Source organism: Lithobates pipiens, unplaced genomic scaffold (assembly GCF_037356315.1).
Source record: "Lithobates pipiens isolate NorthernLeopardFrog02 unplaced genomic scaffold, aLitPip1_a1.2 Scaffold_8, whole genome shotgun sequence".
Classification (NCBI taxonomy): Eukaryota; Metazoa; Chordata; class Amphibia; order Anura; family Ranidae; genus Lithobates; species Lithobates pipiens.
Window position 1 is genome coordinate 454867673 of NW_027507903.1, and position 16353 is coordinate 454884025.

A 16353-nucleotide genomic window follows, 5' to 3' on the forward strand; every position below is an offset into this window, starting at 1 on the left:
CCCCAAACAAAGTAGCATCAGAGATTCTCAGCAGCTCAGGCAACAGAAGGAGTAGCTGGGGAGTACTGGCAAAGTGAGTACCAAAGGGTCAGTGGGACCCTTTGCACAGACATTGTTAGTTGCTCTGAACGAGCAAGGTGACGCTGTCTCTTTAAAGAGAACTGAAAGCCTTTTATTTTTAATTTTTTAGATAGATGTAAGGCTCCTTTTACATTAGGGCATCTCAAAAGTCATACGATTTTCAGTGCGACTTTGGAGTACGAATTTGATGCGACTTTTGGTGTCACTTTGATCTGACTTCACATTCTCTGGACTAAAGTGGTATCAAAAGTCTGACCAAAGTAGTGCAGGAACCTTTTCTGAAGTCACAGCGACTTCTGTAATGTCAGTAGGAACAGCTCTCATAAATACATTAAATTTCACATGTCCTGCGACTTGGTGTCTCTAAAGTCAGATGGGTTTATGACCCCTGTCAGTTTTTTTTTGTTTTTTTTGCCATCTGCATCCCATTCAGGAGACACACCTTTTCGCTTTATGTTCCATAGCCAAAAGTAATCAGAACTATTGTTCCCACTTCTCTGTTCCTGTTCTGCTGATAACTCGATATTTGGGATTTCTTTCACTGTCACTCTCTGTTGCTGATGGTCGTCAGGACAAACAGAGGAGGTGAATCTCCCTTATGGGAGACACAGACAGCAATAAAACGTGACAGGTTAAAGGGAAAGGAAAAAAGTCTCTGAAGTCTCAGTATCTAAAAGTATCTTAAGCCCAAGCTTGGTACAGGTTCCGAATGAATGCTAATAAGTGACAGCTCTAATGCTTGGTGGAACCTCAACAGGGCCCAGAAAAGTCAATTCATGTGGCGTGAAAGGAAGAGGGCACCCATCCTTAAAGTGGTTGTAAAGCCTTAAGGTTTTTACCTTAAAGCCTGGTTCACACTAGTGCGATGACAGAAATGGCATGTGATTTGCACCGCATTGCTGTGAAGATCACATGCGATGTCTGTGTGATGCGATTTAAGCCATACAAATTGTATGGCTGAAATCGCATCGCATTCACACCAAAATGGTGCAAGACTCTTTTTTTTGGTCCGCGCTGAAATCGGATCACATGGGTGTTCTCACATTGCCACCCCCAGTGTGAACCACTGTGCGATTCAGGTGCGATGTGGGAATCCGCACTGGATTCACAGGGTTCTCGCATTGCACCATTGTGAACCGAGCCTAAGACCCTTTCACACTGGGGTGCTTCTAAAAACACAATGCTTTTATAGCGCTTTTCAGACGCTTTTGAAGAGCTTTTCAGGGGCTTTCCATTGATTTTAATAGAAAGGGGCACTTTGAGGCACTTTTTAAGGGTGCTTTCACACTGAGGCATGGGCGGTAAAGCGCCGCTATTTTTAGCTGCACTTTACTGTCGTTTTAGCAGTGCTATTCGGCCACTAGCCTTTGACCCCTGCCACTAGCGGCCGAAAAAGGGTTAAAACTGCCCTCATGCTCCAATCAAAGATGCTTCTTGTTTTTTCACCTCCCCGCCAGCGCACTGCCCGAGTGTGAAAGCATTCATTGATTTTAACGGGAAGTCGTTTTCCTGAGCTTTTCAGGCACTATTTATAATGCAAAAGAGCTTGAAAAATGCCTCAGTGTGAAAGGGGTCTTAAGCATTTTATGCATTAAGCTGCTTTCACACTGGGGCGTTGGGTCCGTTAGTGGCGCTTTTAACCCCTGATAGTGGCCAAAGAAAGGGTTAAAACCGCACGTGTTTTGGCGTTTCCGAACCGCTTTACAGGTGTTTCGGAAGCGCTGCCTATTCATTCCAATGAATAGCAGTGTAAGAGCGCTGTATAGAGCGACCCTACACTGCTCCAAAGATTCTGCTTTCAGGACTTTTTTTCCCATCCCGCAAGAGCACCACCCCAGTGTGAGAGCACTTGGGCTTTCACACTGGGGTGGCATGAGAGGCAATTTTCAGGCGCCTTACAGGTGCTATTTTTAGCGCTAAAAATGCCTGAAAACTGCCTCAGTGTGAAAGGGGTCTTTGGGGGAAAAACCTTCTGTGCTGCAGCTACCCCTCCCCCCCCCCCCCCTGACCCCTCATTTTTATTATCTGAGCTCAATCCAATCCAGTAATCTGCATGAGCGCAGTGGCTCCAGCTGCTGTCGCTCTCCTCATTGGACAGATTGATAGCAGCAGGAGCCATTGGCTCCCGCTGCTGTCAATCAAAAACTGTGACATGGGAGCGGGGGGCGGGTCCTTTGTCTGTGTCAATGGAGGAAGCAGCAGAACTCGGAGTGAGCCCACAAGCCCTAAGCGACATTTCTGTTGGGGCACCTGATGAAGAGGAGGGGCCTGGAGTACTGGTGGGGGAGCCCAGAAAAGGAGGATCAGGGCTGCTCTGTGCGAAACCATTGTAGAGAGCAGGTAAGTATAGGCATGTTTGATATTTAAAAGAAACATTTACAACCACTTTAAGCAAGCCATACACGGTGCAAATTTCTTTCCTGCAAGGAAGAGTGAGAGAGTGTTAACAGGGGAAAACCTGCCAAGAAATTGTCCTCTCCTGACGGGGGAAGCCACCCCCACCGTGAAAAGACAGTGATTATTGCTAGCAGCGATAATCGCATGTAAGATCAGGCAGGCTGGTTGTACATAAGCTGATTGAACAACTTTTGAGATTGAGCCTTACATGGTTCAAATCTTGGCGGATTCCTGCTGAACAGGCCAAGATTCAAACCATCTATGGCCGGCCTTAGAACTCAGTGAAAATATATATTTTTTGCCACAATATTATTAGTCTATAAAGAGTTGACATCCTTTCACTCGATGTAAACAGTTTTTTTTTTTACATTTCTGATTAAGGTAACTTCAAACACTGAAATCAGAGAGAGCATATTCAGTACAGGCATAGCTCCCAACTGTGCCTGATTTCGACTGTCCCTCTGTCCCTCTTTCCTCCTCATTTGTCCCTCATTTTGGTCTGATCTACAGTATATAGTTGTATATAAAATGCATTTTATCTTTCAAAAAGTGTTTCCCAGTGCTAAACCTTTTGTCTAATTTCTAAATTGCTGCATTTGTACATTTTAAAAGCCAATATAACTGAATAGTAGTGGTAAAAAAAAGTCCTTGTGGATTTAACCACTTCAGCTCCGGAAGAATCTAACCCCTTCCTGACCAGAGCACTTTTTGCGATTCAGCACTACGTTGCTTTAACTGACAAATGCGTGGTTGTGTGACGTGGCTCCCAAACAAAATTGACGTCCTATTTTTCCCACAAATAGAGCTTTCTTTTGGTGGTATTTGATCACCGCTGCGGTTTTTATTTTTTGCACTATAAACAAAAAAAGAGCGACAATTTAAAACAAAAATGCATTATTTTTTACATTTTGCTATAATAAATATCCCCCAAAAATATGTAAAAAAAACAGTTTTTCCCCTCAGTTTAGGCCGATACGTATTCTTCTACATATTTTTGGTAAAAAAAAATCAATATTGATTGGTTTGCACAAAAGTTGTAGCGTTTACAAAATAGGGGATAGTTTATGGCATTTTTATTAATATATATATATTTTTTAAATGGCGGCGATCAGTGATTTTTATCATGACTGCGACATTATGGTGGACATATTGGACATTTTTTACATATTTTTGGGACCATTGTCATTTATACGGCAATCAGTGTTATACAAATGCACTGATTCCTGTGTAAATGACACTGGCAGCGAATGGGTTAACCACTAGGTGGCAGTGTAGGGGTTAAGTGTGTCCTGGGGTGTGTTTCTAACTGTGGGGGGGCATGGTTGTGTGTGACATGTCACTGATCTCTGCTCCGATCACAGGGAGCAGAGATCAGTGACACTGTCACTAGGCAGAACGGGGTGATGCTTGTTTACAATAGCTTCTTTCTCTCTGTGAGGCGATCGTGGGTATCCCCGCAGACATTGAGTTCATGGGACCTGTGACCCGACTCACGGAGCTTGCCGCGCATGCCTGCTGGCCGCCGCATACAGGTACGTGATTCTGCCTGTACGAGCCCTTTTGCCAACGTATATAGGCGTCGGCAAGCCGTTAATTAACCTTTCTTTTTTTTTTGGTTAATTCTCCTAAGGGGGTGTGGCAGGGGTGTGTGTCCTCTGCTCCGATCACAGGGAGCAGAGATCAGTGACACTGTCACTAGGCAGAACGGGGTGATGCTTGTTTACAATAGCTTCTTTCTCTCTCTGCTCCGATCACAGGGAGCAGAGATCAGTGACACTGTCACTAGGCAGAACGGGGTGATGCTTGTTTACAATAGCTTCTTTCTCTCTGTGAGGCGATCGTGGGTATCCCCGCGGACATCGAGTCCATGGGACCTGTGACCCGACTCACGGAGCTTGCCGCGCATGCCTGCTGGCGGCCGCAAACAGGTACGTGATTCTGCCTGTACGAGCCCTTTTGCCAATGTATATAGGCGTCGGCAAGCCGTTAATTAACCTTTCTTTTTTTTTTGGTTAATTCTCCTAAGGGGGTGTGGCAGGGGGGTGTGTCCTATGCCTACATACGTTTATTAGTATGTGTCCCTCATTCCCATCTCAAAATGTTGGGAGGTATGACTACAGGAGAGGAGCCTTTACAACTGTGAAAGGCTGGAAGTCAGCTTTAAAGAAAGAAAAAAAGAAAAGAAATACAAATAACACAATACAAGAAATACAAATTTACTTGCTAAAAATAACATTTTATTTTGTTTTCAAAAATGAATACTTTATAAAAAAAAATTATTGGAAACGGTAAAAAAATAAAGGAATAATTAACATCTCTCATAGTTCATACATTCTGCAGTGGTATCAAATAAAATTACAAGAACAATTGTCAGCTAAATAAAGCATAAGTTATAGAGACCAGCTCTGTTTGTAAGAAAATATATGGTATAATTTCAGTGCCAAAATAATGACAAATATAATAACACTGAAAAAGCTCTATGATTATCTTCAGGTTTCAGGTGTTCTCCATGTAGAGATAAAACCTAAAGAAGAACTCCCCCCCTACATTATAACTGAGTTTTGGTAGAAGACAAGCGAAGTTATCTAGTTATCCTTCTGTATATATCAATTGCTATTAAGTTACCCCCACCAACTTTCCTCTCCCCATTTCCTGCTGTGTCACTTGTGTTTGGGCACCCTGATTTGAAGAGCGGGACCATTTTGCATAGGTACGCCTTAAGGGTCGGTTCACACCTAAGACGGATCCGTCTCACAGCAGGGGTCCAGTGCGCTCTGGTTAACTGGTTCAGGTCCGATTTCAGCCCGAATTTTGGACCAAAAGATACACAGAAACGCCTCGGATCTGCTGCGGAGATATGAAAAAACCTCCTGCTATTGCGAAAATCTTGAATGCATACGCAACTATACAACCATACAACAACATCTTACCATGCATTAAACAATTCTTAAGCCTTGGTTCACACTTGTGCGAATACAGACATTGCATGTGATTGGCACCCACACTGCGGTGCCGATCGTATGCGATATCTGTGCAATGCAAGTTCAGCCATACAGTTGTATGGCTGAACTTGCATTGGATTTGCAGGAAAATAGTGCAGGGACTTTTTTTCTCCTGCAATGGAATCGGATCGCATGGGCGTTCTCTCCCATGAGATCTGATGCCTGTGCGAGTTCACGGTTCGCACTGTGAACCGATCTGGGGGTGTCATTAACATTGTACTGACACCCGCAGCGGTTCGCAGAAGGCAGTGTGAAATGCCTGCAGGAGAGATGCAATGCGGGAACCGGCGCCGTCATCGCGCTGGTTCCCGCATTGCTACAGTGTGAACCTAGATTTAATGTCTATAGCCAAAACAGAATAAATAATGCCCCGACGCCATGCAGATAACGTTGGGTCTTCTTTATTATCTCCAAATGTGCTCCACCTCGTGGGCATTAAAATGCAGGCTTACCAGACATCAATGGCCCTAGTTGGCCCAAAGAGCGTGTGGCAAAATGATATCCTCCACGGGTGTAGCAAAGATCTTTAACACACCAGCTGTACCCGATCATCAAAAACCTCTCCAAAAAGATGATAAAAGATACCATACAAAAGAAAAAAACCTTAGAGTACAGTCATTTTTATTAAATATGCCCACGAATAGAACAATATGCCAATGCACTTACACAAAATGTTGCTAAAATAGCACCAATGTAAACAGCCTGTGGTGAACAGAAGGGGAGAGCACCACTGCTCCTATGTGAGGAGCCGACGTACGTTCCAGAGACAGGAAACTTGCCAACTGGGATGTTTAATTGCATGATAAGATGTTAATGTATGGTTGTATAGTTGCGTATGCATTCACTAATTTGTTTTCACATTTCAGTGCACATATAATGGTGAAGTGTTTAAACCTCTGTATGGATATAACAAAGAACACGGCTGCCACTTTTTTTCAACACACTGCACCACAAGGATTTTTTAACGCCTTTGCTTTAAAGCTTAAGTTTAGCTATTTTTACTTTATTTTTTTAATCAGCACAAGGGAGGGTACTTACATTGAATGTGAAGTGTCCCTAGTGCTGGTGGCTGCTCTGTTTCAGCCATCCGCCCCTTTGTATACGCTGCAGTCATGATCTTCTGGTGTTCCAGGGTTAATAGGAGCTGCTGGACCTGCACAGGCGTTCACCAAAAGTGCCAACTATGCCCACCCTTTCTGCCCCCTCCTTCACGTATAGAAGCTATACTAATGCTTCCTGCAATGAAAAGCACTCCATAAAATTAGGATGGGTGGTTGAATGAAAAGACCTTTAAGTCATCCACTCGCCCTTCTTTCATAGAGCAGTTTTGATTGTTGGAAGACAGTACAAATTTTATGAATGGAGCAGGGGGCAACAAGGACGGGCGTTGTCATTTTAGCCGAGTGGTTCAGGTTCAGCGGTTTGTATTAATCCCCACATCACTAGAAGATTACAGCTGCAGGGCATGAAGGGAAAAGGGGGGGGGGGGGGGGGCAGATGAATTTGGACTTCAACAAACAGAGCAGTTACCACAACAGCACAAGGGATACTTCTCATTCAATGTACCCTGGTGCTGAAAAAAAAAAAAGAAGAAAGACAACTTAAGCTTTTAGCTAGAAAGTAAAATATGTTACAATAAAGTTTTTGTTAAAACTGACCCAAAACCTTACGAACAGTATAAAAATATTAATATATATAGTATAAATACTACTACTCTCATGTTTGTTATTGAAACAACCAGAAAATCCATAAGCAAACTAAAATCTGAACAAAGAGAAGCATATTGGGGCTGAAAATAATAGCCAATCAGATGCTTGCTTTCATTCTTCACAACTAGCCAAAGGCAAGCATATGCCTCACTATGATTTAGGAAAAAATCAACAGCTATTTCAGACAATATAAACAAACAGACATGGTAAAATTTCAATTCCTTTTTCTTATAAAAAAGGGAACATCTGACATGCAAAATATTTTGGGCGCAGTAATGACGACTTCAAAGTAGTAAGTTATATACCCTACATGATCTTAAAGTGTATGTGAACTCTTACCTTGTAAAACAACTTTATTTTAAAATAGAAATTAAAGGCAAAACGTGTGTGTGTGTGTGTATGTATATATATATATATATATATATATATATATATATATACATACACACACACACACATATTATATATATATATATATATATATATATATATATATATATATATATATATATATATATATATATACACTTTTTTTTATCAGTGATCACGCAATCGCTATTCTCAGTTGCATAAGGGGCTTGGAGAGCCAGGGGTGGAGAAACAGTATTACACTGATCTTCTTGGCTGTAGGGGGTGGGGGAAGGGGAGGGAGGGTGACAGTACAAGTCTTGGCTATTGGATGACAGGCATGCAGCCAGAAAACTGAGCACAATGGGATGGATGTGCTCCCATGCCTAGTGTGGTCAGTTTGAAAAAGGAAAGTGTACTAGCTTGTTGTAGGAAAAGGAAAGCTGGAATATGATTGGCTGCTGTAAGCAACGCCAATTATTTCTTCTTATCTTGGTTAACACATGACACCCAGTTTGATATTAGGAGCAAAGAAAACAGATTCTTCAATCTTATCAGAACATAAATAAATGAACACTTTCGATTTTAAATCACAAGAACAGGTGGAGGTAAAGCAATACACAAAAGTGGAAACCTGCTGGCTTATTGTCATTGAAGACTGAAGAATCAGCCTCCTCTGATCAGGCTGTGGAGGCAGAAGGCATGAGCTTGTCTGAATGGCATGTACGGTAGGTACTGTAGTATACCCAAGAGAGGCTGCTGTCTATAGCTTCTTATCCTTTTTCTTCTTCTTTTTCTTTTTTTCTTTTATTCCTTTATGTTTTTCTCCCTTCTTCTTTTCATTCTTCTTACTTTTATTTCTCAGACTGTGAATTAAAAAGACAATTGTTTTCATGAGCTCTATTTTTTGTATCTTCACTGACAATTCTTTTTAAAAAATGTTTAGGTTATTTTATAAAGCCGTGCAAGAGCAAACCTCAACCAATCAGAAGGCATCCTCTGCTACCCCAAAATTTGCTTGGCTGCTGTTAATTCCTGTACTTGCCCCTTGCTTGGTTTGCTTTGCGATGGGAGCCCAGAGATGAGCTCCCATTACAAAATCCTTTCCATTTGAAATCGTACCCTTTGTCATTTTCTAAAACTATTTAAAAAAAAAAAAAACTTTTTTGCAACATGGAAAAATCATGTACAGAATCTCCCTAATAATTTCAATTCCTGTTTGTGTGCTTTTTCTAGTAGTCTGCACAGAAATACTGGTCAAATTTCATGCATCCCCTGAAACAGCACTTTCATTTTTGGTGAGATACTCTCCATGGGTTATCCTTCCCATAATGATAGTTAACACTGCAGTTTCTTTCATTATGATGATTACACTAATGATTACGATAAGGGCTGTACACTGCTCCGAATATTTCTGCGGTAGATGCGGCCAGATGTTTCTGTTCAGCCACGGATAGTAAGCCTGTGCAAGGCAATGACAGCTTGTCCACAACTGTCAGCAGCTATTTTTCTCACGCTCCTCCTTGGAAGTGAACTGTCTGCACCTAGGTGTGTACAACCATCCCTAACTACAGGTAATCACTCCATGTCGATTACATGCAAAAATACAAAGACAGCAGCAAAATCTGTCAGTCTGTCATTGATTTGTACAGCCATATCCCCCCCCACCTATTTTCTTTTGTACAGCCATATTGTCAGCAGCTGAAAAGAAACACTTGGTTGTACCCAACATACACATGTGATAACACGCCCACTCGATCCACTTACATTTGCCCAAACACCGGGTGTCAGTCCAGCTCACAACTGCCCAGATAGCAAGCAATTGTGCTGCAAGTTTGAAAATGACTTGCTAAGCTATTGCCAGACTTGCCAGGCTTCACAAGTTTGTTGCACAATTGCAGCAAGTCCGCATTGCATGACTCCAGATCAACTTTCTTTGCAAACATTCTGCAAGTCCGCTGCAAGTTCTGGTTCAGTTATGTTGTGCAAAGGTCATCTCACCCCAGGGGGTCACTGTGGCTAAATTGTCATGATGTAGACTTGCAGAGCTCTTGCTGTAGACTCACCACTTCAACTTTGCTCTTGCTAGAGACTTGCCATGTAAATTTTCTACAAATCAGACAGTGTCAACTGTAACTTGTGCTTCAAGTACTCTGCAAGCGTACAACTTGCTAGTGAAAATGTGTAGCAAGTTAGCAGACTTATGCCGTGTGCACGTGACCGGACTTTCCAGCAGAAAAGGTCAGATGGAATAATTTCATTGGATATTTCGATCATGTGTGGGCTTCATATGACTTTTAAAAAAAATTTTTTTTAGAAATAGAACATGTTTTAAATCTTTCCGACGGAATCAATTCCTATCGGGAAAACCATTTGTCTGTATGCTATTCCGACGGACCAAAAACGACGCAAGGGCAGCTATTGGCTACTGGCTATTGAACTTCCTTTTTCTAGTCCCGTCGTACATCATCGTGTTCTAAACTAACGGACTTTGGTGTGATCGTGTGTAGGCAAGTCCGTTTCAGCGGAACTCCATCGGAAAGACCATCAGAGTTTATTCTGACGGAAAAAAAAAGGTTGTGTGTACACGGCATTACAGTTCAACACTGCAACAAATTTGTGGCAAAATATCCTTGCTATCTGGGTGTAAGCTTAAAGTAAAGAATGGAAGATGACTGCATTCCAGTAACGTCCACTTCCTTTTTTTTTTTTTTATATATATCAATAAAAACAAGTACAATGCAGCAAGAGGGTGTTGTACTGCAGGACATATAGAGAGGGTGAATCTCCCCAATGGGGGCACAGACAGCAATAAAAACTGACAGGTGCTCTAATCCCTCTCCACACCATCCAAAACTAAAAAAAAACAATGCTTGCCATAAACAAAGCATGAATGTGACAGCGTGAATGATGAGCAACCAATTGCCAAGCACTCCCACAGAAATGGACGAAAGGAAGTGAGTCACGTGCTTCCTCATACTTGGAAGTACTGGGTATTGCATTTTGCTGGAGAGTGAAGAAATGGTTAAGTACAAGTTTTTGCAGGAGCCAACTTGAAGGGCAAAGCACAGATTCACTTTAGGGTCAAAGCCCAAGAGCCAAGGGCTCCTGTAGGGTTTTCTATAGGAACACTTGCTGTTTTATTACTCCGCCAATTCTAACTGGGAGAGTCACAAAACGTTCACCAAAACATACCAATCTTGTACAGTCAATGTAGTACATAGGATATCTTACCTACTTGTAACATGACCATTCACTCCAGGATGAGTTGAAGAACTTGTCTTTAGCTTGGACACAGAAGGATTCAATGTGTTTGTCCTCCAACTTAAAAGTGGTATGATCAGTTTGATGCTAAAATGTCAAACAGACATGGCATTTACTTTATAGCACATACTTATTTAAAAAATGACATATTTGATGGAATCAGTCACTGACATTAACACAGCTAGCGCGTTTCGGGGGCGCACCCCCTTCCTCAGAGCTAGGCTCTACCCCTAGATCCGAGGAAAGGGGGTGTGCCCCCGAAACACGTTAACTGTACCCCGTGTTTTGTGCATGTCCATGCACTGTGTCTATGGCCTTTTGTCAGTTGCATTTTGTGAGTACCCATTTTTATACAAACATTTCTTCTTATTAAATTATCTCTGGTAGTGCACTAGGTGTGTGCTCCTTCCATTTCTGTTTTTCTTGTGGTCAGATAACCAGGTGAAAATCAAGAAATCAAGGAAAGAAAATTGTTAGTACATTAGCATCTGGGTTTAAAGGGTAAGTTTACCTTTTCACAAAAATCAAAAGGTAAACTAGCTCCAAATATCACCACTGCGGACCTTGCTGCACATACTTGCACATGCTGCCAATGTAGACGTCCATGTACACTGCAATACACAGCCCCATCCATGTGTATCCATCATCATGATGCTAACAATGGAAAGTGCTCATTGGACAGTACAGCTACGTGACCAATGTGCTGAACATCTCCTGGGTAGGTTAGTGTTATAGCAACAGGAAGGGCTGGCATTTGGGTTACAGCAATGGATTTGTTATAGGGCTACAGGGAGGGTGGCTTTGAGAGTTATTGAGAAGGTTATTGTTAAGAATTACAACAAGGGTTAGAGTTGCAGGGAGGGCTACAGTGGGGGCAAGTGTTAGGGGAACAGGGAAGGTAATATCAAAGGTTAAAGGGAAATATATTATTTGGGTTACAGGGATGGTTGGTGTTAGAGTTACAGGGAGAGTTAGGGATAGGGTTACAAGAATAATTAGTGTTAGGGTTACAGGGAAGGTTAATATTAGGGTTACAGTGAAGGTTAGTGTTAAGGTAACAGGAAGGATTCATATTTAGGTTACAGTGAGGATTTATTTTAGAGCTACAGGGAGGGTGGATGTGAGAGTTACTGAAAAGGTTAATGTTAGGGTTGCAGAAAGGGTTACAGTTACAGAGAAGGTTAGTATTGGGTTTACAGGATAGGCTGCTGTTAAAAAAACAGGGAAGGATAGAAGAAGGTTGGGGAAAAGTTAAAGGGAGAGACAGTGTTAGGGTTACAGGGAAGGTCAGTGTTATGCCACGTACACATGGTCAGGTTTTCCATGTATATGCTCCATCAAACATTTATTGTTGGAATTTCCACCAACAAATGTTTGATAGCAGGTTCTCAAATTTTTATTTGTACTTTGTACAAAAGTCCTATGGTTTTCTGTACACACGATCGGACTTTGCTCCATCGGACTTTTGTTGCCGGAAAGTTTGTCCGTTCGCACAGCCAACAAAAGTCAGATGAAAATCGAAAAAGTTTGTCCGATGGAGCGTACACACGATCGGATGTTGCCTTAAAACAGCTAATTTGCATGTTTGTTGTTAAAAAGTCTGATCGTGTGTATGGGCCTTTAGTGTAAAGCCCCATACACACTATTAGATTTTCTGCTAATTTTTTCCTTCAGATTTACCAAAACCATGTAGTGCAGGGCCTGCCTGATTGCATACAAATTGAAAATCCTAAGGTTTGACCTCATATTAAATGGCTTTGGTAAATCTGAAGGAAAAAATCAGCAGAAAAACTGATAGTGTGTATGGGGGCCTTATGCTATGTACACACGATCGGATATTCTGACAACAAAACTGTGTTTTTTTCCCCACGGATTTTGGCTCAAACTTGTCTAAAGGCCCATACACACGATCTGACTTTTTGACAATAAACATGCAAATGAGCTGTTTTGGAGCAACATCCGACCGTGTGTACGCTCCATCAGACAAACTTTTTCAGTTTTCATCTGACTTTTGTTGGCTGTGCGAATGGACAAACTTTCTGGCAACAAAAGTCCGATGGAGCAAAGTCCGATCGTGTATACAGAAAACCTTAGTATTTTTGTACAAAGTACAAACACGCATGCTCAGAACCAATGCAAAAGATTAGACAACAATACATAAGTTGACCAAAGGTGGCGGTAAAGAGCAGAAAAAAACATGTGATTTGGTGAAAGTTGGCTGAAAAAGTCCTGCCGTGTGTATGCAATACAACTTCTCGGCCGACGCCCTTTATACAAAAATCCACGGGAAAGTTTGTACAAAGTCCGATCGTGTGTATGAGGCTTTACATACACAAGGTCACACAAATGTTGTCAGAAATTCCGAACGTCAAGCACGTGGTGACGTACAACACGTATGACGAGCAGAGAAAAATTAAGTTCAATAGCCAGTGCAGCTCTTCTGCTTGATTCCGAGCATGTGTGGACTTTTGTCCATCAGAATTGTGTACACACGCTCGGAATGTCTGACAACAAGCCTTGTTGTCAGAAAATTTGAGAACCTGTTCTCAAACAGTTGTTGTCGGAAATTCCAGCAGCAAATGTCCGATGGAGCATACACACAGTCGGAATTTACGACAACAAGCTCAAATCGAACATTTTTTGTCAGAAAATCCTATCGTGTGTACGGCCCATTATGGTTACAGGGAAGGTCAGCGTTAGAAGAAAATGAGGGTTGTAGTTAGGATTGCAGGGAGGTTTAGGGTTAAGCCCCATACACACTGTCAGATTTTCTGCTGATTTTTTTCCTTCAGATTTACCAAAACCATATAATATGAGGTCAAACCTTAGGAGTTTCAATGTGTATGCAATCAGGCAGGCCCTTGCACTACATGGTTTTGGTAAATCTGAAGACAAAAATCAGCAGAAAATCTGATAGTGTGTATGGGGGCTTTAGAATTACAAGAATTTAAGCATTGCTTTCTGTAGTGGAACTACAAGCACCAAGATCTTATCACTAAAGGTAAAACATTGTAGTAAGTGAACCCTCAGTCAGTATAAGGTGAGCATTTTCTGTACCTATAAATAGCCACTAGAATAATTCAAACAGGTTTTCACGGTATGCTAAAGCTAAAAAAAAAACATCTGCTTTGATGTGATAGTACAATAACATATAAAGTATATACGTAACGTTTCACAAGGCAATGCTTTAAATCTGTCCTGCCCTGACTGTTATAAGTTTCCAGGAAGTTCTGTGCAATCTACATTTCCAAATAACCTTGTGGCACAAGGAAACAGGTAATTGCTGCTACAGAAACACGCTTCTAAACATAACTAAACTTGCTCAGTACGTGCTTTTATTTCCCCAAGTGTATAATATTTTACAAAGAAGCATATTTACATGTAATTAGCTCTTGGTTTCTTTTTCCCTATAGATTTTCTCACTTTTTTTTTCCCATTCAGGTACTCAGCCTTTCTGTATTATACGTAGAGGCATTCTCAACCACTACCTGCCTGGAGTTTGCATGTCCTCCCTGTGCCTGTGTGGGTTTCCTCCGGATACTCTGGTTTCCTCCCACACTCCAAAGACATGCAGGTAGGTTAATTGGCTTCTGTCCAAAATTGGCCCTAGTATATGAATGGGGGCCTTGGATTGTGGGCTCCTTGGTGGTAGGGACCAATGTGAGTGTGCGATGTACAGGGATAGGGACAATTGTAGATACTCACTCTGGATGAACTGGATGGACTGGTGTCTTTATTCAACCTTACTAACTATAACTACTATAACTATAATTCTATCATATAAAAGGCTGCCACCTGCCTATTTTACTAGCTTGCTTGTAAAAGGGCAGTTCAAGTCAGTTAATGGGAGGAAATAATTACAAAAACAGAAAAGGTCGTTATTGTTTTGTTGCAATTGCTGTGATTGACAATCTTGACCTATTATCGGTGGTGGATTTATATCTTGGCAGCCTATTGGCAATGTAAAGCAATTTAAGCACCCCCCTATAAACTACCACACCCTAAACCACGCCCTTGTTGTGCTGTTTAAAAAAAAAATATCTAATCACCGTTGCCCATTGTACTTAAAAAAATTAACCATTTGAATGAAATAATTTATATAGAGGTTTTTTTTTCTTAGAGATAATATCAGCTTACCTCTGTGGTTTTTTCATCCTTCGTTATCTGAACATTGAAGATGAGTGGGAAAAATGAATGGCGGTTACACCAAGTTTTTGGGTACTTCCAGTGTATGGAAACATGTTTGTGATCTTTTGTGTTGTTAATATCTAGTTCTTGAGGGGGATCAGGCTTGGCTGTAAAAAAAACAAAAGAATCACATTATGGAAGAAGGACTCCAATGTAAAAAAAATCACTAATATAGCTGTGGCCTCGGGGTATGGATGACCTTGAAATGTAGGCACTGAGATTGCAACCTAAATGTTTTTGGATAAGGTGGGAAAGAAATGAGACTTCTATGAGTTATTTTGGTATTTTTGCTGTGCCCATACTCTTCCTGTTTCAGCGACCACAGTTGCTGAGATAAGAAGTTAGAGGAAATTCTTCAACAGGGACCCAGGCAGCAGTAACAACTTTTTTTTTTTTAATTACACTTTTGGCTACAACATCGTAATTATTTTAATTTCTATTTTCAACTTTTTTTTTTTAATTACACTTTTAGCTACAACATCGTAATTCTTTTAATTTCTATTTTCATATACTGATATCAACCCAAGACTGTGAAAAAATAAGATTTTTTGAGTACTTTGAGTATTTTATGATTATTTTTTGAGTATTTTTTCAGTACTTTTTGGTGAATTTAATCACGTTGTTATGAAGTTTAATTTTAATATCCATAATATGTAACATATTGTGACATAACGAAAGGCAAGGTGGTTGAGGGATTGTATTTTTCATCTCATATGCTTTCATATGCAAGAAACGAGGGTGCATTTGATACATATTTTCCTGGTCACCTTGGCAGTATGGATTCCAAGCTGGGTTTTGCTTCCTATTTTTGAAGTCTTTCACCTATCAGAGAGGAATCTGTACTGGTTAGTTAGTACCTGGGTGGCAAGGATTTATATTCTGTTTTGTTCTGTTTGTTTTATTGCAAACTTTTAAAACAAAACTGACTCCAATCAGACTTTAGGAAAGACATGTCGTAGTTCAAAGGATAGTCACCACACTCTATACACAGTATGCCCAAGTGCTTACCCACAAAAGAAATCCATACAAATCGAAAACAGTGGAGATAGCTCAAAGCAACAGCATTTTATTGTCAAAGTTTCAATGGAGCTCAGTACAATCTTTCTCAAGACATGTATCTTGAGAAAGATGGCCTGAGCTCCGTAACTAGACGTCAGTGTCAGGGTGTTCCCTTTACGCTTGCTAACATAGAAACGTAAAGAAAGAGAATGTAAAGTAAGTATGGGCTTTTTGGGGTTGAGGTAATGAAAGTGAACCTGTTGCCTTGCCCTGTATAGACAAAGCACAGGCCCACTTTAAAACCATTGTATATAATAACAAATAGGAACAGGTTGTGACAATTCAAGCAATAATTTTTTACTATA

The 16353-nt window shown here is 41.0% G+C and overlaps 1 protein-coding gene across 1 annotated transcript in view; it reads right to left on the bottom strand.

Moving 5' to 3' along the window:
- Positions 1-7684: 7684 nt before the first annotated feature.
- IL12B (interleukin 12B) overlaps positions 7685-16353 on the bottom strand; it is a 29544-nt gene continuing 20875 nt past the window's right edge. The window contains exons 6-8 of the mRNA XM_077468429.1: positions 14939-15096; positions 10776-10888; positions 7685-8403 (exon numbers count right to left, since the gene is read on the bottom strand). Coding sequence (XP_077324555.1) covers positions 8301-8403; positions 10776-10888; positions 14939-15096 — 374 coding nt within the window. The 3' untranslated portion in view covers positions 7685-8300. The remainder of the gene's footprint in view (positions 8404-10775; positions 10889-14938; positions 15097-16353) is intronic.